The sequence below is a fragment of the Trichoderma camerunense genome, assembly GCF_050948025.1.
Source record: "Trichoderma camerunense strain CBS 138272 chromosome Unknown V8C40scaffold_1, whole genome shotgun sequence".
In the NCBI taxonomy this organism is placed as follows: Eukaryota; Fungi; Ascomycota; class Sordariomycetes; order Hypocreales; family Hypocreaceae; genus Trichoderma; species Trichoderma camerunense.
In genome coordinates this window covers 1,039,385-1,065,111 of record NW_028145369.1, presented here as the reverse complement: position 1 = coordinate 1,065,111, position 25,727 = coordinate 1,039,385, and the positions used below count along the sequence as shown (strand labels likewise).

The 25,727-nt window shown below is 46.7% G+C and overlaps 11 protein-coding genes across 11 annotated transcripts; 6 read left to right on the top strand and 5 right to left on the bottom strand.

Annotated features, from left to right (window-relative positions):
- Positions 1-6: 6 nt before the first annotated feature.
- V8C40DRAFT_279200 (cytochrome P450) lies at positions 7-2,004 on the bottom strand (the record flags this gene model as incomplete). The annotated part of the gene is made up of 9 exons (XM_083221182.1): positions 7-211; positions 278-551; positions 620-791; positions 861-977; positions 1,046-1,175; positions 1,238-1,334; positions 1,389-1,472; positions 1,534-1,849; positions 1,912-2,004. The coding sequence occupies 9 exons, from the start codon at positions 2,002-2,004 to the stop codon at positions 40-42; spliced, it is 1,455 nt and encodes a 484-aa protein (XP_083078931.1). The 3' UTR covers positions 7-39.
- A 3,080-nt stretch (positions 2,005-5,084) lies between these two features.
- V8C40DRAFT_229565 (uncharacterized protein) lies at positions 5,085-7,551 on the top strand. Its single transcript, XM_083212501.1, has 7 exons — positions 5,085-5,741; positions 5,814-5,980; positions 6,059-6,436; positions 6,496-6,638; positions 6,709-6,865; positions 6,917-7,111; positions 7,175-7,551. Exons 1-6 carry the CDS (start codon positions 5,378-5,380, stop codon positions 6,989-6,991), a joined length of 1,284 nt encoding a protein of 427 aa, XP_083078930.1. The 5' UTR covers positions 5,085-5,377; the 3' UTR covers positions 6,992-7,111; positions 7,175-7,551.
- Positions 7,552-7,783: 232 nt separating this feature from the next.
- Positions 7,784-8,959, top strand: V8C40DRAFT_7108 (CE1 family esterase). The gene is made up of 3 exons (XM_083223340.1): positions 7,784-8,544; positions 8,610-8,749; positions 8,818-8,959. The coding sequence occupies exons 1-3, from the start codon at positions 7,853-7,855 to the stop codon at positions 8,940-8,942; spliced, it is 957 nt and encodes a 318-aa protein (XP_083078929.1). The 5' UTR covers positions 7,784-7,852; the 3' UTR covers positions 8,943-8,959.
- Positions 8,960-9,168: 209 nt separating this feature from the next.
- On the bottom strand, positions 9,169-10,172 carry V8C40DRAFT_279198 (aromatic alcohol reductase; the record flags this gene model as incomplete). The annotated part of the gene is made up of 1 exon (XM_083221181.1): positions 9,169-10,172. The coding sequence occupies one exon, from the start codon at positions 10,170-10,172 to the stop codon at positions 9,273-9,275; it is 900 nt and encodes a 299-aa protein (XP_083078928.1). The 3' UTR covers positions 9,169-9,272.
- A 1,260-nt stretch (positions 10,173-11,432) lies between these two features.
- On the top strand, positions 11,433-12,683 carry V8C40DRAFT_260280 (zinc-dependent alcohol dehydrogenase; the record flags this gene model as incomplete). Its single annotated transcript, XM_083219120.1, has 3 exons — positions 11,433-11,578; positions 11,690-12,432; positions 12,499-12,683. 3 exons carry the CDS (start codon positions 11,433-11,435, stop codon positions 12,681-12,683), a joined length of 1,074 nt encoding a protein of 357 aa, XP_083078927.1.
- Positions 12,684-13,157: 474 nt separating this feature from the next.
- V8C40DRAFT_229562 (uncharacterized protein) lies at positions 13,158-13,923 on the top strand. The gene is made up of 2 exons (XM_083212500.1): positions 13,158-13,600; positions 13,684-13,923. The coding sequence occupies exons 1-2, from the start codon at positions 13,480-13,482 to the stop codon at positions 13,821-13,823; spliced, it is 261 nt and encodes an 86-aa protein (XP_083078926.1). The 5' UTR covers positions 13,158-13,479; the 3' UTR covers positions 13,824-13,923.
- A 668-nt stretch (positions 13,924-14,591) lies between these two features.
- Positions 14,592-15,209, top strand: V8C40DRAFT_260279 (uncharacterized protein; the record flags this gene model as incomplete). The annotated part of the gene is made up of 3 exons (XM_083219119.1): positions 14,592-14,735; positions 14,815-14,995; positions 15,091-15,209. 3 exons carry the CDS (start codon positions 14,592-14,594, stop codon positions 15,207-15,209), a joined length of 444 nt encoding a protein of 147 aa, XP_083078925.1.
- Positions 15,210-15,425: 216 nt separating this feature from the next.
- On the bottom strand, positions 15,426-17,705 carry V8C40DRAFT_229561 (uncharacterized protein). The gene is made up of 3 exons (XM_083212499.1): positions 17,488-17,705; positions 15,881-17,417; positions 15,426-15,777 (listed from the first exon to the last, which is right to left on the bottom strand). Exons 1-3 carry the CDS (start codon positions 17,511-17,513, stop codon positions 15,685-15,687), a joined length of 1,656 nt encoding a protein of 551 aa, XP_083078924.1. The 5' UTR covers positions 17,514-17,705; the 3' UTR covers positions 15,426-15,684.
- Positions 17,706-18,530: 825 nt separating this feature from the next.
- On the bottom strand, positions 18,531-21,357 carry V8C40DRAFT_229556 (Zn(II)2Cys6 transcription factor domain-containing protein). Its single transcript, XM_083212498.1, has 5 exons — positions 21,039-21,357; positions 20,765-20,973; positions 20,558-20,702; positions 19,552-20,497; positions 18,531-19,487 (listed from the first exon to the last, which is right to left on the bottom strand). Exons 1-5 carry the CDS (start codon positions 21,243-21,245, stop codon positions 18,805-18,807), a joined length of 2,190 nt encoding a protein of 729 aa, XP_083078923.1. The 5' UTR covers positions 21,246-21,357; the 3' UTR covers positions 18,531-18,804.
- A 210-nt stretch (positions 21,358-21,567) lies between these two features.
- V8C40DRAFT_272020 (alpha/beta fold hydrolase) lies at positions 21,568-22,663 on the top strand (the record flags this gene model as incomplete). The annotated part of the gene is made up of 3 exons (XM_083220308.1): positions 21,568-21,705; positions 21,788-22,490; positions 22,548-22,663. 3 exons carry the CDS (start codon positions 21,568-21,570, stop codon positions 22,661-22,663), a joined length of 957 nt encoding a protein of 318 aa, XP_083078922.1.
- Positions 22,664-22,987: 324 nt separating this feature from the next.
- V8C40DRAFT_229554 (uncharacterized protein) lies at positions 22,988-25,340 on the bottom strand. The gene has a single exon (XM_083212497.1). The coding sequence runs from the start codon at positions 25,249-25,251 to the stop codon at positions 23,263-23,265; it is 1,989 nt and encodes a 662-aa protein (XP_083078921.1). The 5' UTR covers positions 25,252-25,340; the 3' UTR covers positions 22,988-23,262.
- Positions 25,341-25,727: the final 387 nt, after the last annotated feature.

The window sequence follows — 25,727 nt, the reverse complement described above, 5'->3', positions numbered from 1 at the left end:
GAAAGACAGAAAGAAAACAAAAGGACAAAGAAAAAGAGGTTACGCAGCAGAACGAGGGTGAAGTACCACTTTAGTGCTTGCAAAGGGATAAACGAAGGTGCGCCATGCAAAGTATCGGGCAGCCTTGGGATCTTCGAGCTGCATGTCGTACTTGGTAATGAACAATGCAAGGAGAGTCTTCATGACAGCGGTCGCGTAAAACCGACCGGGGCTAGCACACCGTTACATGTCAGTGTTGGTCCTGTAGTTTCGGATTCAGAGTCAAACCGCTACTCACCATGCCGAACGCCCTGTACCCCAAAGCTGCCAGTCGGTAATGTCGGTAAATTTGGATGGCGTTTCTTGTGCAACACCATCGCCAGAGATTCCAGAAACCTTCTTGTCGAGCAAATCCGGATCAACAAAGCGAAAGCCTTGGAACTTTTGCGGATCCGCATAATAGCGTGCATCTGCCATCATGCCTCGAGGAGCTGTACAGATCCATTCGCCAGGCTCGATTCTGGACCCGTCAGAAAGCTCGAATGGTTTCAGAGCCATGCGACGAGAGCTCACTGAGATAACTGTTATTCTGTGTTCTATTTCCGCGGCATATGGAAGGCATGGGATTAGACGTGCTTACCTGACTCTACCGGATTCATTCGGGCAGATTCCTTCATGAAGCTGTCAAGTAGTGGAAAAGTCTTACCTCCCGATTTGTCGAAATTTGCCCACCCGGTGCTTTCAATTTCGTTTCGTAAGGGTTCAATATACTCGGAGTGAATACAGAGATGATGAAGTGCAAAGCAAACAGTCTGGCACGATTTTGCAATCAGCTTTAATTAACATACAATAAGCAGAACATAAATCAGGCATTCTCTTACCGTCGATGTTATATGAACTGACCCAAACCATAGTGCCATTAACTCATGGACTATTCGGTCTGCAGACCATGGCTTTGATCGAGGCGAACATTCCATAATCCATTGGACGCAATCATGCTATTGTACCTGTTAGTTAATGAAACATAAAGGTTTGTGTACCAATAAGCCAAACGAGCAAAACTCACATGCTCAGGCACGGTTTGTCCAAGACTTTTTCGGGCTTTCTCTTCCAGACGTTCCTCTGCAATGGGTATCAATGAATCGTAAAGAATTTTACCAGCACCTAGTTTTTTTGCTAGAAGATTTCCAATGAAGCTAGTCAATTAAGATCAGAAATGCTTCAGTGAATGTATGTCATTTGTGATCTATTCTCTTACGGTGCAATGGCGCTGGGAAGCACTCGTACGACTTCCGCTGTTATAAGCGTCTGCTCGATGAAATTCATGGCGGCGCTCATGAACGCTTTATTACAAGCTGTGAAGTAGATAGTTAATAGTGAGTTTTTTCACACTGTTTAATCTTACGCACCTAGGTCCTTTCCGAAGAAAGCAGCTGCATTTGTGAGTGCGATAGCCTCTATTACCATGGGGAATAGCGGAGTTGTGTATGATCCTTCGTAGTGTGTCAGCAATATATCTCAATGACGATCAACTTCAGATTTCCGGCATCTTACCGTTTACCATCGAGTGTGACTCAAGGATACCATCAAAGAGTGCAGACATAGATCGCCGAGCATCAGGTAAGATATCGGGGAGATGGTTCGTGAGTAGCGTTCTAAGCGTTCTCACGAGTGGCGTTCCATCCACACCCTTCTTATCAAACCAATTGAAGTTTTGCATTGTGTAACGTGGCTGCAAGATTTCTTTGGCCGCCGCCTGGAGGGAAAGAACATCTTCTGGAGCTGCATCGATCTCTTTGATATGATCCCATGATGACACTACCAAATAGCGATTCTCGGGAGCTTGGATCCAAAATGGGGATCCATTAGACTAAAATTCTCATTAGATTCCCACGTTGTATTGTAAGATAAGTAGAGTTAGAGTGGTCTGACTTTGTTATATTCCTCTTGGATCATAGATGGCCCCCTGAAAAGAAATAGCCATGCATTACTGCGCTTTTTAGCAGCCGAGAGGAGACCTTGCATGAATCGCCAAGTGATAGACTTATTCATGTCCCATCTAGTCCCATGTCGGCTGAAAATTGACGGAGCAAGTAATAAGCCTAAAAAGAAGCAACTGAAAGCAGTATAGAATACTTGATCCATTCTTACTTAGAGTGCAAATCGTGATTTAGTCGAGCTGTAATTCAGTGCCAATGACCAATGTTGGTAAGTTCTTGACCTACTACAGAGAGATGCTATCCAATGTTTATTTTATATCTATACCCAACGAGATCTATTATCGGCCGTATCCCAAGCAGTTGATACATCCGCTACGACGACACATCATCAAAAATTGCACAGAGGCAACCAGCTGAGACCAGCAAGGCTGGATTCTGCCTCCGAATGGGAATTAGGAACACTCATGTTCCTGATTCCATCGATAGATCCTTAAGTGTCTGTCTCAAGATTCCCATCAAGGCACACTTGGATGGAACATGGGGTCTGAATTCCACATCGGTATTTCGTACTTTGACTCCAAACAACCCTATTCGTCCATGAAGGGCCGATTTTGTACGTCAACAAGATAAATTTATCTTGAAAAAGGCTGTAACACTCAGCTCCTCCTTGGGTCCTTTTCCCACGTGAGCAAATCTCTTCCATTTTGGACAGAAGATGACAAAATAAAGGTCAGGGAAAACGCCTTCAGCCAAATGCCGCCCTTCTCCTTACATACACACAGAAGGATCTGGATCAAGCTTACTTCGTACATACTTCAAGTGAGACAAAAACACGAAGAGGCGTGATCGACGTCCGAAATACATGCGGTGTCCCACTCCATGAGGCATGGCGCAGCGTTGCACTGTCTTAGAGAGTCTGACGCCAAGATTCCTTCCTGCATCATGGGGGCGTGCTGGTAGACAAATCGCCCTTAGCAATTTTGGGATATTCTGGCCTACCCCAAATATGTCTGCTCTTCTTGGGAATATTTCCAGTATTCCAGAAATATCAGGAAACATTTTCTCCATCCAGCTGCTCCATCCTCGTGCTTAGCGACATTGGAGCGTTGACTTTTTGTTAGAATTCTACAAGGATGGCTATTCCTCAAGGAAATATTGACTTTTCGAAGCTACCATTAAGCCCAAACCCAGATGGAAGTCCACCAAACTTCGTAGGTGGCCAGTCGTTGGAAACGGCAAACCTATCCATCGGCGCGGTCATCATTTCGCTGAGCATCATATTTGTCACTGTTCGTATATATGCGAGTTGCAAAAATGTCGGGCGGCTATTTCTTGATGACTGTAAGAATAATGTTGTTAATTCGTAGCTCAAACCACTATTGCGCAAACATTATTCACTAATATTGACCCTCAGGTTTTTGCTTGGGAGCAGAGATAGCTGTGCTCGTCTACTGGGGACTACTTACGGCTAGTAAGTCAAGCTCGTCACATTATCTATCCTTCTATTATGTCCTTTGAATCATGAATACAGCGCTTACATTCATACTCTCTACCATAAGATTTTGGAAGAGGGCTTGGAAAGCACGCATGGGATCTACCTGTGAGCGTCATTACACCCTGGGTTCTAAAGGTAAGCATTCATCGAAATAGAGTAACATGGGAGATGCTAACAATAACCGCCTTCATAGAGGCATGTCGTATCTCAGTTCTTTGGTGCTGCGGGCAATTGGCTTGCAAAGGCATCTATCCTGGCATTTTTCCTCCGAATCTTCGGTAGCCTTCGGTGGGTTCGTAATGCTTGCTTTGTGCTCCTCATCTTGCTCTCCATGGGCTCGATCACTCATGCAGGCCTCTTCGCTGTGCTCTGCGTTCCCCACGGACACGACATTTGGGATAGCAAACTCATGGCCAGATGTGCTACAGGTGCTCCAGTCACTGTAGCTGTGGGTGTTTGCATTTTGGTGGTTGATATAGCCATCTTTGTCCTGCCATTTCCCATCATCGCCAACTTGAAGATGGATAAGAAAAAGAAACATGGTCTTATCATTGTGTTTCTCATCGGCTTCGCGTACGTGTCAAGCTTCTCCCCACTATCTTTTAGCGGAACAATTTGGTCGAATTCTAACAAGGGACGTAATATTCAGTATCATTGTTACAAGCTCAGTTGGGCTTGCTTATAGAATTGTTGTCTTCAGGAGTTCTACTGATCCGACTTGGAACGGGGCGAATGTGTCCATCACCGCGTAAGTCTATAATGGTATTGGGGGTTTCAGGTGGAGTAACATTATGCTAAAGTCTCATAGATATATCGACACTTTTGGAACCATCATTGTCAGCTGTACCCCAGGTATATACGCTTGGTGGCTGAAAATATTCTCTCAGAGCAGGCTATATTCTTCAATTCGATCGATGTCACTTCTCCCCTCAAGGTACTCGTCGTCGAGGTCTAAAGGATACGTCACAAACGAGGGAAAAGAAACTCCTACGAACAGTGAGCAAGAACATGATGAGTATAAGCTTCCAAAAGTTTCAACATCATCTTCGCAGCAGCAACTACATGAATGGCCTCGCGGGGATGATAGACACATCATTCCAGTATCCACCGTCATCACGCAGACGATATCCGACAGAAGAGAAAGTTACGATAACAGTCGCCGGATGCAGGGATACGTGCATTCGTGGGAGCCCGTCGATATAAGGGCTAACAGAACGAGGGATGGCGGATACGTGTAGTCATAAATCGTGAAAGATTGAGATGAGTGAGCGCACCGTCATCAAACGTACTAGATGTCGTATCATTAGTATGGATCGAATGTCTGCTATGGAACCATATTGGGTTACATTCCCAGGAATAAGTACGCTTGCAGTGAACAATATCTAGCGTAGTAGACAAGCATGACACCGCAATTGGCATCATATTCCCTTTACATATTTGCCAAAGAGTATAATTTTACCCAACATCTTCAAAGCTCGTAGCTTCGACACTGGTATTTTCATCTGTAGCCGAGAACTGTGGCTCCGGCTCCGGCTCTTTTCCCTCATCTGGCTTATCATCGCAATGAAAAGAACATAGCACACGATCTCGGCCCAAGTAAAACACTAACGCCATATTACCCATCAAGCGCAACATATGTAATCCATAGATCAAGTTGTAGCCTTTGCTCTACTCCTCATTCCATCATTTATTTAGGCTCCGGCGAATACGTACAATCTCTTTAATACTATAACTGTTTGACGGTTCTTATCTTGGGGTACAGAACCCGGGGTTAGTTAGCCTGTAGGATCAACTCCGCCGTGGGAAGTGGGGTTTGAGATGGTGTCAGGTTCACGGATTCAGACTCATACTTAGCTTCCTTGAGCGCTCACAATATTTTGACGGTGAAGCGTCCTTACATCGACACTTTTGTCCACTGTCTCTCTCACGTTTCAGCAAGTACCGAGAAGACTCATCCGTTGCAATGCTGAAGTCGATCTGCACGAGCTCGCTGCTCTTGAGCGCGAGCTTCTTCGCCGCTTGTTCCGCGTCCCAAGACGCGCAAATCCATCTCACCGCTTCAACCAAGCATCACCAAGTTGATCCGGCTATTCTCGCTGCCTTGGAGAAGCACCCAGATCCCGTTGACGCGTTCGTTTCGCTTCATCCCGAGGCTGCTGAACAGCTAGCTCAACCACGCCTCCTTCACGTGTTTGGAGAGCCAAGCGCTCAATGGATGACGGAGGGTGACAAACTGCGCCTAAAGCGCAAGGGCAAGAAGTTTACCGATATTACCGACCACGAAACCTTTTACAAAGAGCAAGTTCATACACTCGCCGGTGAAGCCCGTAAGTTGGATGGATGCGCTGCCTACGCAATTAGTTTGACGGCTATTCAATGTTGCTAATTTTACCATGCAGACCTGCCCAAACTTTCTCATCAGCGCCTTGTTAAGTCATTGCTGCCTCGGGTATCCACTGAGAAGATGCACGATGTTCTTGAACATATGACGGGCTATTATACGCGATACTTTGGTAGTGTCACTGGCGAGGAGAGTTCACAATGGCTTTATAACCATATCGCCGAGGTATGATTTGCTCGTAGATTTCAGTCTAAACGTGTTTGATATCGATCTGACTCTTCATACTAATGTCAATATTGCTAGATCATCAAAAACGCACCATTCCACACCCACATTTCTCTCGAGTTCTTTACCCATCCTTTCCCTCAATCATCCATCATTGCTCGCTTTGAGCCCAAAGTGCGAAACTTCTCACTGCCGCTGACCATTCTCGGCGCGCACCAGGACTCTATGAATTATCTGTTCCCGCTACTCCCCTCTCCAGGCGCCGACGACGACTGTTCCGGTACGGTGAGCATCCTCGAGGCTTTCCGCGTTCTGGCAGAGAGCGGATTCATTCCGGTTAATGGTCCTGTTGAATTCCACTGGTATGCTGCCGAGGAGGGCGGCCTCTTGGGTAGCCAGGCCGTCGCGAGATATAAGAAGGAGTCTGGGGCTCGTATTGGTGCCATGATGGAGTTTGTAAGTTTTTTGGAACCCACTGCCGTTAGTTATTACAGCTTCATTAACACGCGACTAAGGACATGACTGCATTTATTGCCAAAAACGCGACCGAATCCATCGGATTCATCGAGACTGAAGCAGACGCCCCGCTAACAAGCTGGGCCGCCGACTTGGCTAAGGAGTATATTTCTATCCCTGCCAACGTCTTTACGCTGCCTAGGTAAGTTTAGAACTCTGTTGCTTCCTGGTGTTGTGCGCCTTTTGTATGATGAAGCGGCTAACGAGGTCAGCGGCGCTGGTTCGGACTACATGTCGTATACACAGCTCGGGTATCCTGCTGCTTTTGCGTCGGAGGGCAACCCTTCTGTCGGCGACTATGATCCTTATATTCATACGGAAAAGGACACTATGCACGTTGATGACGACGCCGGAGTGTTCTCCCTTGATGTTAGTGTCCCTTGTCTGTTTATTCGGATAAATTTGCTAATTCTGTCTCAGCACATGGCTCGGTTCTCTGAGCTTGCTATTGCCTTCGTTATTGAGCAGGCTGGCTGGGATAATAAGTGGAGGTAAAGTATGCCCTGCGCATTTACTGAAGTCTAGGCGCCACGGGTTCCTATCCGATTTAACTATTAGTTACCGATATTGTCTTGACAATCTAGCTCCCAGAATAATATGACCTTTAAATCTCTTGTATGCGCATGTTACCCTAATACAAACACAGCTTAAATGACTTCCGCTCACGATGATGTATAGTCGACTAGTTATACGTTCCAGGATATGCTGATGTTGCACGTCATAAGCCACCAAGGCCAGAGAGCGCGTGTATTGAGCTCAACGCCACATGCTTTAAAATAACAGTAAAAAGACGTTTGTGATATCTACGTGATTGAGCCAATCAAAAGGCTACTGATTGCGCCGAGTGATTCGATTTAGATGAAACAAGCGGCGGTGAAAAGAACCGAATTTGGACGGGAAAAGCCAAGACTCCGCCCAAGAGTATATAAACTTCAACACATTAAATATTATTGAGAGAGAGAGAAAAACACGTTGTTGGATCATTTGAACCTTGTGTAAGGTGGTAGTCTGGAAAGTTTAATACATCGTGATTCGCCGCAGGTGATATGCGAAAAGATGTCTTAGCCATGTCTTAATTACAAAGCATGATTAAGGCGCGTGGAACGGTGATAGCCTCGTGAAACTCAATACCTTCCTAATCGGTGCTTTGGATGAGGGTTCTATCCACCTAGTTCGGTGTAGCTCGTATAGCCGTTGGAACTCTGTGCCTGACACGTGAATGTTTTCCGGTATTGATGGAACCGAAAATTACCTCAAAGGTTAGGTAGATAGAAGCGGGAGTGATGGGTGCGTTTATATATGAAGTAGAGCGGCTGGCCCATCGCCGCGATCGAGTTAAGAATCCACACATCCACAATGGTGAAGGCTACGAGACTTAGTATCCTCGCGGTATCCGCTGCTTGTGTATCGGCTGCTACGCCGTACACTGGCGGTGATACGTCTGGTTGTGGCAAGACTCACTCATTCAACGGCATCCCTCTGCCCCGCGATGTTCAATCGGGCGGCGTGGACCGTAGCTATTTGATACATGTACCCTCGAGCTACGATGCGAATACTCAATACCCAACTATCTTAGGCTTTCATGGCTCCAGTAGCATTGGCCTCTTCTTCGAGGCAGACACCGGTTTCGATTCTTCGCAGTTTACGGGAGACAAGATTATGGTGTATCCAGATGGGCTAGGCGGTGCTTGGGCTGGAGCCAATTATTCCGAAGCGACAGTCGAACAAGACCTGCAATTCGTTTGGGACCTGCTGGCCGACTTGAGGCAGAACTATTGTATTGACAGTGCTCGAATCTATGCTACTGGCTTGTCCATTGGCGGGGGCTTCGTTGACACTATTGCCTGCAATGCGACTGTCGGTGGCGAATTTGCTGCTTTTGCGCCTGGGTCTGGCTCCTTCTACACCAATAACGACGCAAACTATCAGGACTGTCAGCCGGCCCGTGTGCCTATGCCAATCCTCGAGATCCATGGAGGCGCGGACACTGATGTAAAATATGATGGTGGTGAGGGCGAGGGTGGCATCGAGCCTTCTATTCCGAACTGGTGAGATACTACGTTTACTCTTTTAATTTAGCTTGAGTCGCTTGCTAATGCTTGAGAAACTATAGGCTTAGCCGGTGGGCGGAGAGGAACCAATGTGATGAGCAATACCAGCAAGAAGATTTGTTCGACAACGATGTGCATCACCTCAGCTGGACTTGCGATGGCCAAGAAGCTGTTATTGAACATTACAAGACCGATGACCAGAGTATGATCCAATCTATACTATCCAAGTTGTTTATATAAGCCCCGTTGACTAACCATTTTGGTATTTAGAGCATGACTGGGCTTCGCCTGATATCAACTTTTCTCAAATAGCTGCTGGCGACTTGCCAACCCACATCTCCGCTACAACTCTTGTCACGAACTTTTTTATGAGATTTACCCGCCCCGCAGCTTAAACACATAGCATAGAGTTCATTATATTTACAAATAATTAAACAACATGATATTTCGATGTTTTGAGAAGCATGCGGTTGTAATTTCCGATATTTTCAAAAAGACCAGCTTCCAAAGACGATTCATCCTTCAAAAGACAACAAAACAATACCGTAAAAGAGTTGCCCACACAGAAAATGGAATACTGGACGAATATTGGCATGATTAAAATTTAAAAACTTCTAAATATGTGCGCACACGTCTTGTTAAGCTGAACATGAGTATTTTCACCACCCAGAATCTTTCGCAACCCATTCCCCCTCCACCAGCATACTGATTTTGATTGGCATTTGTTACAACAGGCTCTCAACAAGTGCCCTGACCTCGGCGTCTGTCAAACCCTTTACTCCAAGAAGCTCATTGTCTAAGAGATGGGAGAAGTCACTCCCATATCCCTCTCCAAAACAAGCGCTAAAAACAAAATCCTGCAGGACCAACCAATCGTTGTTTCCCTTTGCAATTTCCGCCATTGAATCGGCATACATTTGCTCGGTAGATTTATGTGTGAGCTTCCATGGAATACCGTCCTTCTCTTGAGCGTACTGAATTAATTGATTCTGAGTGAAGACAGTATCTTGAATATAGACTGGACGGTTAGCTGTCTCAGGAAGGTGCTGAATAACTCCGACGATAGCTTTGCCGATCGTATCGAGATTGGTAGCCGAGCATGGGATGTTGCCGCCATTGTAAATAGTGGCAGTATGTTCAGGAACATTTATAAGAAAGCCGTGAAGACCCCAGTCCAAGAAGGCTCCGGTGCATATCACCGTGTACGTGAAGCCCGGATTCTTAGCTGCAGCGAGCTTGAGATACTCGTGAGTCTTGACCTTGCCTTCAAACGAAGGTAGTGCGTTGCGTTTAGGATGAGTGACATCGCTGCCAAACTCTGAAGGAATGAATCTTGTAACCCCAGCAGCAATAGTACCATCGATAAGAGGATTTTGGTCGTCGACGAATGTAGAAGTAAGAGTAGAGACGACGACTGTATGGTCTCTGAGAGCAGTTGTCAGAGATGGTACTGAGGAGTAGTCGACTTCAGTGATGGATAAATTGGAATTGGCTGGGAGTTTTGAGGCGTTATTGCTGCCCTCCCGTGTAAGGGCCGTCACACGGTAGCCTGCTGCTAAGAGAGCATTTACAATGGGAACTCCCAAATCTCCAGTAGCACCAGCCACCGCAACTCTTAAAGCCATTTTTGTTTCTCTTTTGGGCGAAAGTATTGTGTCGTGTATCACACTGAAGTAGAGATGTCCGAAATTTTTGAGATTCGATTAGAATGAAGAATGATGTGTACGATATGGATAAGTACGCATGTAAATTGGGGTATTTGGCTATTTATATCCTTTACGGAGGTCTACTATAAAGCAGTGCTTCGGTGAGCCATTTAATCTGCTTGATTTTTAATTACAGCCTGTGAAGGTTTGTCATATGAAGCCATTCGGCGTTCCCAGAAACGCAAACAGCCCGTAAACTAGCTTATCAAGCAAGTTGGCATCCTCACAACTCATGGGCAACTATCCCTACCATTACTACCCAATGCTATAGACATATTTCAGCCACCTACTATGGCAGTGACTAATTCACGGTCTATTTCCGCGACTAGCGTCACATGAACCTACGTCCTGAGATCTACTCCTTGCTTCAAATTGATCTCAGGCGAATAGTTGCCAGCCACCTACTGTGGTTGTGACTGATTCGTTTCATTGCGTATTCTCTCATTAATCACATTCTATGTGCTAAGAGCTGTTCATTTTGGCCCCCTTCTGTGGGCTTCAGAAATCCTACTTGTTTATGTTTGTGAGACTATATTTTGTCATATTTTCCAGTCTGCCTAAGAACACTTGATCACCTCGTCCGAGAGAAATGGTAATAAGTGAGCAATCTTGAATCTGGAGTCCAGAATTTTCGATACATGTCATTATAAGAATACGTATGCGATTAGTCCACGTAAGGAACAAAGTAACAACCAAGTTATGGGAAGCTAACAAACGTTCCAATATCTGCTTTCTGCATTTGTAAACCACAGCTGAAGAAATGGCCTCACTAAAACTGGGCGTAGGGGCTTATTAGCTTAAGGTAAGCATAATGCAAGGTTGCCCGTCGTAAGCACCAGCGTTGTACATGGCGCGGTCGCTCTCGGATCCGAAATCCTCATAGTATTCAACCCCTCTTCCACTATCTTTCGTCGTTCGGATCCGGTCAATTATTCCAGCCAGCACTTGGTAACAGCCAGCCCACCAATCCCAATTCTCGCTTCCGAATTGATTAGAGACATGTTGCTTATGCGCAGTGCATAGATGAATTCTCGCAGCTCATTATTAATAGATTTTGTCTACTATGATCCATAATAAGATGCACTTGTTTAAATGAATAGTCGTATTGCTCTACTTCAATATCATAACTCTAGTTCATCACCCAAGTCAATACTCGAATACTGCAGAGACACTTCCAAAATGACCGTGCAAATCCCTAGCGTCCAAACAGCAGCTCTTATCAAGAATCCTGGTCCAAATGCACGGATAGAAATCCGCCATGACTACCCTGTCCCGCAGCCTGGTAAAAATGAAGTCTTACTGAAGATGGAATGCTCAGGAATCTGGTAAGTGCGTGTCATGAGAGCGGATGAAGTACTGAGTCATGATCAATCTACTCTTTTATACCATACTTAATATAGATAACTGACGTGATATTGCCCTTTGGTAAACCTCAGCTACTCAGATATTTACATATATACGGGAAACAACCCCCACTACGACGAAGTTCCCTGCCATGAAGGAATCGGCCAAGTTGTGCAGCTTGGTCCCGACGCTGCGGATACTCTTCTTGGTCAGAGAGTTGGCCTTGGGTGGATTTACAGTGTGTGCGGCCACTGTTACAATTGCAAAGCAGGCCTTGATAATTGGTGTATAAACCAACTCAATACTGGCACTGATAGACCAGGAACTATGCAGCAGTATGTTGTCGCAAATGCGGATTACTTGATGCCGATCCCAGATGAATTATTATCGTTCCATGCCGCTCCGTTTCTCTGCGGTGGCATTACCATGGTCGGGGCTTTATCTTTATCTGACGATGCTCTTGCGGATGGTGACACTTTGGTGATCTCTGGATCAGGAGGCGGTTTAGGGCACTTGGGACTCCAACTTGCCTCAAACATGAAGAGAAACAAGCGTTTAAACATCATTGCAATCGACACCGGATCCACCAAGCAAAAACTCAGTCTCGAACTTGGAGCAGAGACCTTTATCGACTTCAAGACAGAGGATGTTATCAAAAGGGTGATGGAACTGACAAATGGTAAAGGTGCCGACGTGGCTATAGTTGTCCCAGCAGCAACTGAAGCCTTTGATCAAGCCCTGAAGTATCTAAAATTTACAGGAACGATGGTCTGTGCTGGCATTACCAGAATGGATTACCGTCTTCCGATTTCTCCTACCGAGCTCGAATATAGAGGTAAGCGAGACTAATAGAGAGAAGGGCGTGATAGATGAGAAGGGTTATGCTGATGCGAGTTTACAGGTTTGGTTATAAAAGCCTGTAATGTTGGGTCTGAAAAACAGCTCAAAGACTTGCTCATCTCAGCTAGCAAGAAAGAAGTGGTCCCAAAAGTTGAAGTCTTCGAGTTTGCGAAAACCGAAGAGCTATTCGAGCGAGTGAAGCGCGGTGATATTGTCGGTCGCTTCGTTGTCCAAATACCTCAGTAATAGACTAGCTAGTATATCCTTTACCCGATTACTTTTAACGGAACTTGTACTTGGATATAGATATAAGGTAGAAACTATAACAACGGCATGGCAACGTTAACCCAACCATACATAGATCTGTCGGTTAGATATCTAGAATTGACAAGTCCTGGCTGGTATTGGTCACACTGTAGCCACAATGAGCACCTAGTAAACTGCTTTGGCTAATAGGTAGGCAGGAGTCATAAATCCCCTGATGTCACTTTACAAAAATGGCCTTAGAAGAATATCGATCGTTCTTAGTGTATTACGAGGAAAGGCAAAGAGAATAGACTTAAGCTACGATGGTAATGAACTACGTCGTATTCGTCCATATACCGAAGAAATATGAGGCTATTTGCAACAAGTTAATTGCCACTGGCTTGGCATCATGTGATTGAGAAATATCATTGACTGGCAATAATCCCCATACTTTTAATGATATGATCAATGCAGGTGTCATTGAGCGTCATCACCCCCATCACAATTGCCAGGTTAAGTTTATAAGAAAAGTAAATGATAGCCGTCATTGAGAATGGCTCTTCAAGTTGAGCCGGACTCGTGCGTCATTTATGAATCATGGCTGTGCGCCATCAAGCACTTCGCTCCTACCACATTAACATGACAACAAATTAATGTTCTATATAAGATTTGGCTTTGGTATATTTCGAATGGTTTTAGATGCATCTAGTTACCAAATAACTCCCAAATCCTTTTAACAACATTTTCTTTCTTGTTGAAACCAATTTGCGCAGCATCGGAAAGAAATCAAAGAACCATGTCATCTCAGCCTCAACAAAAACCGAGTCTAGGTTCAGACACCACACCTAAAACGGCTGCTAATGAAACAAAGCCGAAGATGTTTGACAAGGAAGGTGCTATTGGTCAACATTTCACAGGTATGTTGGCAGATCTTATCACACAAAATTCCTCTCTCTTTTGGTCTGAAGTGTGGGACTTATTCATCTCTCGTGCATTGTAGAAGAGGGTGCTATTGGCGGGATGGGGCAAAAAGTAGGAGGGCCTTTCGGCAAGGAAGGGATGATTGGCGAACAATTCACAGCGGAGGGTAATGTGGGAGGTACAATTCAGTCAATGATGGGCGGAAAGAAGCAAGCATGAAAATGCCTTATGATGAGGGGAGTGAAGCTAGATGATCAGATTGTTCCACTTGAGGTCCGTAGGAGGCTTTAGTTCCCCTATAAAGCAATATCCTTTCCTACGATGTTGCTCACATTGTACTCCAAGGTGAGTATTTTTGATGATTGAGTCCGCCACAGGTGAGGCCATCGCCACTATGAACAGTTTATTGCAAAGTCGTAGAACATTGATATGCCAACCTATTCATTGCTGAGGCTTTACCTGTCTAAAGGGAAGCGATAAACCTTGTACATCTACATGACATTGAAAGAGTAAATAGATAATGAACGGTCGATCACTCACGATTCCATGTCATTGCTTTTCCTCTTTTTCTTTCAATACCTTTTCGAAGTCGTCATGGTTGTAGTATGACGCTCAGATTGTTCAACATACGTCTCAGCTGTTATGCAATATCATCATGTATTTCTTTTAAAGCGGTCATATAATATTAATATTGACACCGGTTTGCGGAATTTTTCCTTTGCGTATCAATGAGGGCCGTTTTCTGTTGACAACGAAACCACACCCAAAAGGATTGGTGGTACCAACTTGGATATGGAAAAGCTCACGCAATTCCGACACATAAAAGTGTCCAGGCATAGCGGAAGCCACGTTCATAGCGTCATGGATCCTCAGGTAGCTCATCCGTGAACACCGATGATCTTACTTGTCCATGACACATTGATTTGCATCCAGATCTAAAGAACTCGATAGAATTTACTTTTACACCTTCCATCGTCGAAAGCCACAATGGCGCGAACTCGGAAACTTCCCGTTCTCCGCGTCAACAAGAGTTATCTGCTCACATGTGAATCTGCATCAAGTGATGTCAGGACAGCTGAGCCTGGAATAATCTACAACTATAAATACTACTACCTCTGTCAACTGGAAGCTGTGAAATAAAGCTGATATTGAATCAATTGATACTGTTTTTTTTTTTTAAAAAAAAAAAAAACTGAATCCTTATATTTAGAAGGCATTGATACACGCCATGTCTGAATACGCATCGGAACAAATGGATAACGTTCCAGAGGGGCAAGTCCAAGATGACTCGTATGTAACGGGCGGGAAAGAGTCAATTCCCGTGCAAAGCGATAAAGCTCCACTTGAGGATCCGATTCAGGCATCTTCAGCAGACACCGATCAGCAGCTGGGTAGGTACCATTTTTTCTTCCCTCTTTGCAACTGCTATCTTGTTATTTAAATAATTTTTTTTTTTTTTTTTTTTGCATTTATTAATTTGATGCAGAGCAAGACGATAAGGAGGCTATTGATCAATCCAACATTATTGACGAAAGGACTCGAGGCTCTAAGCCGAGAAGGTCGTATGAGGAGCCTGGGGATGATCCCGTCGGAATGACTGAATAAACAGACATTGCGAAATTAGTGGGAGCTGTTTACGCAAATGCATAATTAGGCAGAAGTCCTAGACTCCGTATATGCGCTAGTAAATGGAAACAATATAATCCACTTGTAAATCGACGTTGAAGCATCTCTTGGCCTATATCTCACCGTGAATTAAGCCATGGGCAATATACTCACAGATCAAATTGCGGAGGTTTAGGCTGGCTATAACGCAAGCTATCGTGAAAAACTTTCGAGATTATTATTTGAGTGTAATAACTAAGATAACCGATCTTGTAAATTCCAGGTTTTAACTACATGTACGAAACGAAATCCCGTCTTGCTCCGCCCCAGTTACTAATTTGATGATTTCATGACTTTCATGACTGATGGAGCAAGACACAGACTGAAGCGAAGCTATTCAATGGTGTAACTGTTGAAAGCTCCTTAGGCTAAATAATGCGTTGTCAATAGATACCTATGTATATGCTTCTGTAAATCAGCCTTGTACAGGATGTACTTGTAAGAATTGCTGTGCTGCTGCCATTTCTTCAGCTGACGGTAGGCTCGTAATCATCAGATATAAGACATCCTTCACAAATCTGTTAGTGATATTTATATATTTGAGGGATGCTGAACGTGGAAGCATGCCAAAGTACAAATGGTAATAGAAGTAGATAAGAAGTTGGACGAACCTCATGCATAATTTTCCTGATACCTCGGATCAGAGCTCCTGGTCCAACAGTGTTTAAGATCGTCGGCCCGCGCTGCTCTCTTCTCTGTGTCTTACGGTCACGTCTCGCGGCCTTTCGATCCCGTCTGGCCTGCTTTCGGTCGCTGACTCCGCCACCAATAGCACCGCCTGTTAGTAAAGCCAAGAGACTGCCGCTGCTAGCTGGATGGTTCGGATCCGCGTATCGTGAATGGAACTCAGGCTTGACGTTCAATTGAGCGAGACGGCTCTCCGGATGCATATTGGCCCATTGAGCCTGGGATCTTTTATCCATATACTCCATTGCAAATATCATGCTACGCTTCATACCGTTTGGCTGTTTCTTCTCAGCCTCTTCAACCACCTGCCTGCCTTCAGCAGAGTCGGACAGCTTATCCAGAGTTGGAAACACCAGCGGCGCCGACTCAGGCCACTCAAAGTTTGTTGTCCCATGTGAAGCCTGCATCTTGTTGCTAATACCGCCGCCCATTCCAGGTCGAGGGCCTGAAGCGTTCTGCGTAGCTTGCTCCAGTGCTGCATCAAATGTCACTTGCGTGACGACCTCACCAACCCGGCTTGGTTTCCAGGTCATGACAAGAGCTATAAGCCCAAGTGGTCGAAAGAATTCGGCATTCATTTTGTTTAAAAAGGTATTGGTTTTAGACCGGCTATGCGCTTGAAGACTAACTTGAGTGGTAACCTGGGCAGCAATAGAAACGGCAATGGTGATGGGCTCAGGAACACCCTGCACAGCAATAGCTGCCACATTGATAGCATTGATCCATGGCGATGGCGCTGTCGCCATATTCAGCTGCTTGATAAAGTCGATAAAAGTTGCCTGGTCGATTCCCACGTTTTGGAGCAGAGGTGCGTACGCGTGGATAAAGCCGCGGGCCCGCTCTCCTGGTCGCCGTTGTGGGAGGATAACCGGCATAGGCAATCCGTGTTGCTGGATCTGTTGGTTTGATGGCAACGTATGACTCCGAACGAACCCGTCTGCCATGGCTTGGACGTCAAGGTCTTGTTCCATGACAGTAGCATAATCAGGTGGCGGTTCCAGTTGTTGCTGCGCAGCATCAAGTTCCCATTGTGCCTCTTCCAAATCTCGTGACGTCTTCTGATCAACATGAATTGGGCCGGAATTCTCCTCACTATCAGAAGAGTCATCGTCATCGTGCTCATGCGAACTGTGACGCTTCTCATCTGGGAATCCCCTTGACGAATCTTCTGGATGCGCCCCGTTGTGAATTGCCCTAGAGCTTTCCCCTGCTGTTGGACTTTCCCCGGTAGCAGCAGCCGCTGATGCTTTTGCCTTTTTCTTCTCTTGATGATTATGGTAACTTTCAGAGGCGAGTCCAATGCCGGCAGCCACACCCCTCACGAGGCCACTGACAAGTCCTTTGCGCTGTCGACCTCCGGTGCTACTCTGCGAGTGAGAGCTCAACTGTGATGACGACCCACGTCTGTTGTCGTCATATTGGCCATAGACACCTCCAGCTGCGCTACTTGGTTGTAGATAACTAGACAAAATATGAGAACTCATTTCATGATCACAAGTTTTGCTTCCCGCTGAGAAAATAGCATTCATACCCATTGTGGCTATATTGACCAGACATGATTGGTTACTGTCTGAGTTGTTGCCGATAGCCAATATGAGATACGATATAGTTTAATATCTCTCTCTAGATGATAGAGAACTTTTAGAAAGAATCCAGTACATCTCCGATAAAATAGCTCTTGCTTATGAGGGATTCAGTCCCTTATCTAGATGAGACCGTGATGATCCTTCAGACGGGCGGAGCGGCACGCGCTGCGGGGTAGCCCATTGAGATAATCCTCAGCCATTTGCTAGATTTTGCGCCAGTGACGTGATGCTATTTGATGGCCATTCTTAAATTCCATGTAGTTTCTTAGCGCATAGGAATAGGATTCGTGAAAAGCAAAAGTACGCGTAAGCGTTAAAAGAGTAGTCGGAGACCATGCTATCGTGTTACGAGTCAGATATGTTGTTAGTTTCATTCTATAGTCGTAGTCAAAAAAACACTGTTAACTTAAACAGGAAGAAATTTCGAGCCAATAGCAAAAGCCGGTTCGATGAGGCACTTGGTCACTCTTATTCTAAGAGTTCTTGCAGACTTCCACGGAGTTTTATTCCTTTTCATCTCGTGTCATTTTACTAAAATATCACATGCGTAGCGCTAATAGCCTTCTATCGAATGAGATGCTTAATTGGGACGCGACTGATCGGAAGTATTGAATTACTAGTTCCCGGTCCTAGATTTCTAATACTATAATAATATTTACTATGGAACTCCTACTTGACTGCGGAACTCCTACTTATTGCGAAGTCAAAAATTCTTTATGTGGTAAATATGACATTGCTATCAGTACCGGAAGCCCGGCTTAGATAGCATCTCAGATTCGTATTAGATGGTATCACATCTATGACAAGCCTTTTTTAAAAAAAAAACCGGAAATGGGTCTTTTGGCGATTCGTGACACAGGCGAATCAAAAACACGCCAGCGAGAATCTCAGCAACCTTGGAACTAGTCATAACAAAAGTCCTGTGAAGAAAGATCATCCCCACTCTCAGAATCGAACTAACTCTTACACGAGTTGATAAGTATATCCTAGTAGCATTAGAGAAAGAAAGAACTAGAGCTAACTCGAGCCTCATGACCGACAAGACCGTGCCTTGGATCCAATTGTAATTGGGGAGTCGACCTCGAGCCCATCATAATTTTGGGGTTTCAAGGGCTATGCTACGGGTAGAAGACTGTTGCGGTTGATCTGGCTCACTACCTTATCTGCATGGCAAACATTGATACCAAACCTCCGAAGTCCTAAAAGGTACCCGCAGGCTAATCAAACAAACTCTTTTCTATTTCACTCCACAGTTCTCATATCTATGATCCCGTACTAAGCACTACTGAAGGTCCAGCGAAGAGCGTCTTTGCTAAACAATCAAGTCCTGCTTCGTCGATATTGGTAAAAGTAGATGCTAATTGATTTGAACCTGTGATATCATCACTTGACTCCTCGGAAGTCGTGGTTTCGTTATTTGTTCGACGATCATTACCGGTTACTTGCTGATGTTGTTGTCCTCCCGAGGTGCTCAAAACGCTCGTAGCCGGTTCACGTAGTGTATCTGAGCCTGTATCAAGATGATGACTACCGGAACTCAGTGTCTCATACAAGAGCTTCTTTACTCTCTGTACTGACTGTATGCACTGGGGAATCTCATCGAGCGCATCAAAGACGATTCGACAAAAGTTATCGAACGCGTCTTGTGTTATCTCATCTCGCTTCAGATAATCGAGCAAAACATAAGTAGCTAGCTGCAGTGATGCGAGAATATGGTGTGGATAAGGATCCAAGTTGATCAGTGAGAAGCGTTTCCGGCTGCGTTGGCTTTCATCTTGGCTAAGAGCCACCTGACAGCTGAGGCCAAAGCTAATCGTACTGAAAATGGTGTGAACAGATTCGCGACGAACGGCATCAAACATTGGAACGATATCTGTCCGTTCCGTAGTAACAGCTAGGCTACACAGAAGTAATAAGCCCATATAGTAGTGCAATTGAAGAAGGTCTACTGCATGTTAGCTTGGGAGCTCTTACTCGCAATGATAAACATCGTAGGTTGCTATACTTACAATAACACAATCGAGCATCCTTGCTGAAAAAGAGAATGTGCTTCTCACAGGCTGCAAGAAGGGGTTTGAAGGTTCTATCGAAGCGATCCAGAGCCTCAGCAATGAGCGTTTTCAGCCTTGTTATGACGGCCTCTCCGTAGCCGTGATTGATAGCTTCTCGCAGAGCTCCGATTATTTTCCAGACGTATCCTTTCCAAGTGGACGCCCGGTGAACAACATATAGCGTAGCATGACTTGTCGGGACAAACCCATTCTGTCTCCATGACTCTGTACTCTCATGGAATAGTTGAACTCGGGCTTTCATAAGGCGAAAGACTGGCTCTTCTTCAAAGCCAAACACGCCACTACAGAGGATGGAAGGGCACCCTCTAGTCATAGCTGAAGAGGTATCGAACACCACCCCAGCCCAGTACATCATATTCTCGGCGTGGATAAAATCTTCGTTTACAGGGTTGTGGTTGGTAGGGTTCTCTCCATCGCTTCTACCAATTGATAGGCCAGTACCGGAAAATCTGATATCGCGTCGTTTTACTCTTAGTCTGTGAATTTGGCGAAGCGCCATATCGATGCTGACCTCGCCAGCGCTGTGGGCATTCTCGACATCCACGGAAGCTCCTTTAGGGATTGGAGTTAGTCCGAACAGATACAAAGCCAAAGCTGTTTGATAGCTGAGCTTGTCAAAAACGGACATGATTCTGGACTTGGCATTGGTCCAGAGGTGTTCGCCAAGTCGCAGAAGCTGCTGACCATCCCCTGCAGTATCCGTGACTAACGGTAACCAGCGGAAAGAGAACGAATGCACTGCGGAGATTAATGCTAGTTGGACGGCGCGATCGCCTCTCGGGCAGTGCCAGCCATGACGGCGTGGGACATCTTTGTCAGTTCTACAGGTGCAATTGGCCCAATCAAGGGAAACAGCTAGCTGCAACATTGTGAGATTGGACATCTGTTTCCGTAATTAGTACGTGAAATGCGTATTAATCATGGAACAAAGGAGGTTATTCACATGATCAGGTACCACGTAGGGACTGCAGTCCGGGCCGGTCCAGAGAGTAAGAACAGGTTCGAAGATTAGACTGAAAACTGTCCATAGGTGGTCATGTAGTACCCTGGCCTCGGTTTGCTGGGATAACTCGGAACTGGGTATGATCCTATCAAGCCGAGGATAAGAAACTGAATAATTAGCAGTAGAGAGTTAAGAGTCTGGACATACTGGGTATGGTCATTAGTCTCTGCCGTTGCAGCTGGCTCTACTTCGTCATGTTGTATCTCTTCAGAAGGCTCTGGGCTATGGGTTACATGTGTCCTAGTGGCTGCTCTTCTGGAACGAGCAGTTGCCGAACGACGAGAGAGCTGACGAGTTCTTGGCCTGTTGACATCTCCTACAGCAGCTACATCCCTGTTTTCACGATCCCGAATCCACTAAGATGAATCATCATCAGAACGGCAACTCGGTGATTAGCAACCAAAGGGTTGTCTAGACTTACCTCGTAGGTGCACGTCAGAGAGCGCTTCAAACAGTTTGTACATTGGACGCGCGATGACGACGAACCCGCGTCGGGACTACCGGAAGTGGTTTCCTGGTTCCTTTGTAATTGAGACGCATCGCAGGCGATACGCGATTTACGACAGTAGTCGCAGCTGGAGAACTGTCGCCTGCGTGCAGACTCGGTTCCGAGGACGCCTCGGACCATGGTGGAAGCTGTGTAGATGCTTGGGTAATTCGATTGCTAAGCAGCATTCTACGAATAATGGAGCGGGAAAAAAAAAGAGTTCGAATCTCGGATCCGAACCGCACAACATCATCCCATCCCGGGCTAGCCAAAGTTCCAAGCCACCAATTCAGCTGTAGCGCCCAAGATTCCGGTCTACTGCCATAGGAATAGCAAATATTGTCAATTGAATCATCACAAAAAACCATGTATATAAGATGCGAAAACCCTTCCTTGGGGAATATGTCTCTATTCCATAAGTTACATGTATTCTATTCAAGATCAACAGTTAACAATTCTCACAATGTCTGCGCAAAACGTATCTCTGCCATTTGACGAGTGGCGTTCAATTCGAGTCAAGACGGCAGACACAAGCCTTTTCGCCCGCTATGATGGCACAGGCCCGGCCGTTCTGCTATTACACGGATGTCCACAACATTCCGTACGTCCAACATACTTTTTTTTTTTTCATTCACACTTGCTTCCTATTAATTTAAACAATCGACTAAACTAATATGGTGTAGCTCATGTGGCACAAAGTAGGCCCGTTGCTTTCGTCCAAATATACAGTCATCGCCCCCGACCTGCCTGGTATGGGCCAGTCAACCCTGAGTGAATCGGGCAACTATACTTCGGCATCGGCCGCAGAAGCTATTATCGCACTGTTGGACTTCTTGCGTATCGAGAAAGTGGCCGTATTCGGTTACGACAAAGGTGCTTCTGTGGGATCTGTTCTTGCATGGAAGTACGCAGATCGCGTGGCATCCCTGAGCGTGGGAGAATACGCCCTCCCAGCGTACGGACACGAAGTTTTCCAAAACCCAGATCCTTCGAGGAACTTATACGGACACTGGCACTTGGCTCTCTTTACTGTCCCTGAGGCAGCCGAATTTCTCATCCGCGGACGCGAAAAGGAATTCCTTAATTGGTATTTCTGGCATAGCGCCTATGCGGCCGGCGCTCTCATATCTCCTGATCATGTTGAGCGTTACGCTGCATCTTTGGGAAAGCCAGGATATTTGCGTGCCATGACCGAGTTCCTCAACGGAAATATCTGGCGCGAGATGGAGTATTTCAAGCCACTCAGAGAAACTCCTATTCAGGTGCCGGTGAATGTGCTTTGGGGAGAAGCCAGTGGGGTTTCTGATGAAATTAACCAGAGCCTCTGGGGACCGACAGCGGTTTCTGTCAAGACGGTATATGTGCCAAAAGCGGGCCATTGGTTAGGTGAGTTTTGGCTGAATAAGCTACCGTGTAGAAGATTTATCATTGACAATTCAACAGCGGACGAAAACCCAAAGTGGTTGGCAGCCTTCATCGACAAGAATGCTGCTAACGCTGGTATTGAACCTTCTGTCGCTGATTTGAGCTATTTGGATGATCAACTCACCATGATTTGATATTCTGTATAGAGGGACGGTTTCTCAGCCGTGAGAGATTGGGATATTTCTGGCAAGTGCATTTTATTTACAGAACTGCTCATAGACATATATAATCTAGAAAAAGAAATAGAAGTTATTCATGTTGGATACGCATTTAGAGCTGGTGTCAGCAAGCTTCAGAGGTGCAGTCTTCGGAACCGGCAATGCAGCTAGTAGTACGGAGTAACATTTGGAGTGTCATGTTGGAGATTTAACCACTGGCTGTACCCCCTTATCCGCCTGCACCTTTTGTGTGTGCAGACAAGACCTCGACGCCGAAAGCTATTATTATCAAGATAGCTCTCGGCATTCTCACAGCAAAGATTACTAGAGATGAATTTTTTTGGGGGGGGGGTAAAAATTGAAACCAACACTGCGTGTATGCTATGTACAGGCACTCATTTATACAAGGAAATCGTTAATCGTGACACTATCCTAAGTACGCCTTGGTGGCGTCGATCAGCCGCCTGCCCTAGCTGTAAACGTGCAAGCTCCCCGCCTGCAGGCCCTGAGATAAACAACTTGCATCTGACAACCTTGAACTTTGAACTTTCCCAAAACAATATGAAACTTCAACTTCACCACATGCTGCACTCTCCCCCACACATACAATCGCCGCTCAGATCCAACGCACCGGCGCCAACCAGCTGTCGAAGATTCGCTGCTGTTCGCCGCAACTGGCCACACAATGACTGCGCAGCGCTGGAATAAGCAACTTGCAGGCGTGCGTGAGCCTGTTTCGCACCGTTGCCGCCCGTTGCCATGGCCGCAAAACACTGTCCGTACACCTTCTCACGATCCGCGTGGTTGAGGTGCGCCATGTCTCGGCCGCGGTACCGTGGCAGCTCTTGGCAGCGCGATCTGATGCCGTCGCGGATGCTGATGAGGGCCGCGGCGTCGTCGACAGTGATTCGTCGGTCTCCGCAGATGGATGCCAGCACGGCATTGGCCTCGCACGAGCTGAACGAAGCCTCATTGGAGCAAGCACACAGATCACCGCCGGTCCGCTCAAACGTTGCACAAGCGGCGCCGGCAACGCTGCCGACATCGATGGCGCCGCGCGTGTCTCGGAGCACAACCGCCTCGAGGGCGTCGCACACAATGTCCATGCAGGCGGCCACACCCTCATATCCAGATGTAGCCCCCACGGCAAAGTAGGCATTGTCTGCACATCCCATCCGCGTATCGCCGCACAGATCGCCCGCGTCGTGCCCAAGCGCAGCTGCAACGTACAGCCAAGATGGCAGCTTCTCCTCCCAATCGGGGCCGCTGGCCAGTTCGTAGTGCATCAGGATATCCCAATGCGCTGCGAAGACCCAAGCACGCAGCGTCAGGCCCCGGACCAACCCCAGACTCGACACACACCCGGCGTGCCAGTCCAGGATCGTTGGCCATCTGACCACGAGCTCGGTGATGGCAACTGCCCACCGACCCAGGCTTCCATGGCGTGCAATGTCGGCGGCAAATGGCGTAAAATCGCTGTCTCGAACGTTTCCATGGTCCAGTGCGGTGAGATAGGCTCCGAGCGCCGCCAACTCCAGCCCTTCGGTCAGCGTGTTGATGTGGTTATTCATGAAGAAGTAATGCAGCATCATGGTTTCGACGGAGCCACGCGCACCCTTTGGCACCTCTTTACTAGCTTGGCCGCTCTCCTTTTCGATATGGCGAAGACCAGGTCCGGCCAGCCACATTGCGTCGGCGAAGATCTGAGGCGTCGCGCCCGTCCACAGAGTACGTTCGTATGCCAACTCGATCTCCGCTCCGGTGGGAGCGCGCGAGCGGACCGCCTTTTCCTTGGAGGGGGCATCTGCTGCTGCGACGGCTTGGGCTTGAGCTGCGGAGGCTTCAAGCAGCTTTGTCGATGATCTGAGCTGTCTAGTCGATACGATGGGTTGTTTCTTTACTGGCTTTGACTGTTTCTTGATGCCAGCTTGTCGAGTCAGTGTGCTGGGCTTGTGTTGTTTCGCTGACTTGGGTCGTTTCGTCAACGCCCCAATGGCGACCTCGATTGACAGGGATTGTGACTGTCCGGACGTCTCTAGCTTCTGATTGCCGCAAGAGCACCAATGAGCTATGGGACCACGGTCGTCCTCGATCGGCCGGCTGCGCTTATACCCGCTTACTAGTCCCTTCTCCACCGGCTTCCCGCGCAGCTCTTTGATTGCGAGATCCAACGCCCAATCTGCCCAACCATTCTTCAGCACATACAAAGAGAGCATCTCACACATATCCGCCATGTGTGATTTGTTACCGCAAGACGGTGGGCGCTCCACCTTTCCGTGGTGCACAATCCGTCCCCTCCCGTCAAGCCACCGCAGAACGACCGTTGAGTCGCTTTTTGCGAGCTCCTCTCGCAGCTGCTTCAGAAACTTGATGGGGAGGGGTCTCTGCACTCCAGCGGCACACCCGACGCACATCTTCATGTCGTTCCAGCAGACGCTCATCCTACAGACCTGGCACAAGGTGATATTGGTGATGTCAATGTCAGCCTGCCCAACAGCAGCCCCATATGAGTCGCCTTCTGCAGCAGGCCAAGAAGGGTGGCCACCATCTTCCAGCTTAGCCATCTTGCTTAATTTATTTTCAGGTACGCCCTCACCAACAGTAAGGAACCAACGTAAAATAAATATGTGCCTGACTGTGCCTGACTGTGCTTGATCTATCTTCTACCGTCTGATTGGAAGCAAATACTGCCACTTATATACCTCTTCTTTTTTATCACCGCTATCTTGGCAAGCGGGACGGTTCCCAGTTATAATTGGGATGGTGCTTCCGTACAGGCCCCACGGTTATCAGCTCACCGACGCCAGGGTTGTAGAAGCGAGTTGGCTCTTCTCCGGTGTTCCATTGGCCAGCCTGGGCCGTCGTCCCATGTATGCTTTTGCTCAATGCGTACTCGCATCCTGATTTAATGTCGGTTTTACGTGATATATGTTGTTGGTTGCTGTTCGTGGGGGTCTAAGGCCGGGCGGACTGGATATCACTTCCACGTTGAACACCATGATTGGCTTCTGACTATCTGTTTGTCTATCCCGGTTTCCTT

What these genes read in the sequence shown, in the direction of transcription:
- V8C40DRAFT_229556 (XM_083212498.1), bottom strand. Translation starts at nt 21,245, where the DNA reads ATGGTCCGAGGCGTCCTCGGAACCGAGTCTGCACGCAGGCGACAGTTC. An exon ending in CCTACGTGGTACCTGATCAT is followed by an intron (nt 20,498 to 20,557) that starts GTGAATAACCTC and finishes TTACGGAAACAG; the next exon opens with ATGTCCAATCTCACAATGTT. An exon ending in GGATGCTCGATTGTGTTATT is followed by an intron (nt 19,488 to 19,551) that starts GTAAGTATAGCA and finishes AACATGCAGTAG; the next exon opens with ACCTTCTTCAATTGCACTAC.
- V8C40DRAFT_229561 (XM_083212499.1), bottom strand. Translation starts at nt 17,513, where the DNA reads ATGTCTGGTCAATATAGCCACAATGG. An exon ending in GGTCAATATAGCCACAATGG is followed by an intron (nt 17,418 to 17,487) that starts GTATGAATGCTA and finishes TATTTTGTCTAG; the next exon opens with TTATCTACAACCAAGTAGCG. An exon ending in TCAGGAAAATTATGCATGAG is followed by an intron (nt 15,778 to 15,880) that starts GTTCGTCCAACT and finishes AGATTTGTGAAG; the next exon opens with GATGTCTTATATCTGATGAT.
- V8C40DRAFT_229554 (XM_083212497.1), bottom strand. Translation starts at nt 25,251, where the DNA reads ATGGCTAAGCTGGAAGATGGTGGCCACCCTTCTTGGCCTGCTGCAGAA.
- V8C40DRAFT_229565 (XM_083212501.1), top strand. Translation starts at nt 5,378, where the DNA reads ATGCTGAAGTCGATCTGCACGAGCTCGCTGCTCTTGAGCGCGAGCTTC. An exon ending in TTGGTGCCATGATGGAGTTT is followed by an intron (nt 6,437 to 6,495) that starts GTAAGTTTTTTG and finishes CACGCGACTAAG; the next exon opens with GACATGACTGCATTTATTGC. An exon ending in AACGTCTTTACGCTGCCTAG is followed by an intron (nt 6,639 to 6,708) that starts GTAAGTTTAGAA and finishes TAACGAGGTCAG; the next exon opens with CGGCGCTGGTTCGGACTACA.
- V8C40DRAFT_7108 (XM_083223340.1), top strand. Translation starts at nt 7,853, where the DNA reads ATGGTGAAGGCTACGAGACTTAGTATCCTCGCGGTATCCGCTGCTTGT. An exon ending in GAGCCTTCTATTCCGAACTG is followed by an intron (nt 8,545 to 8,609) that starts GTGAGATACTAC and finishes GAGAAACTATAG; the next exon opens with GCTTAGCCGGTGGGCGGAGA. An exon ending in TTACAAGACCGATGACCAGA is followed by an intron (nt 8,750 to 8,817) that starts GTATGATCCAAT and finishes TTTGGTATTTAG; the next exon opens with AGCATGACTGGGCTTCGCCT.
- V8C40DRAFT_229562 (XM_083212500.1), top strand. Translation starts at nt 13,480, where the DNA reads ATGTCATCTCAGCCTCAACAAAAACCGAGTCTAGGTTCAGACACCACA. An exon ending in TATTGGTCAACATTTCACAG is followed by an intron (nt 13,601 to 13,683) that starts GTATGTTGGCAG and finishes CGTGCATTGTAG; the next exon opens with AAGAGGGTGCTATTGGCGGG.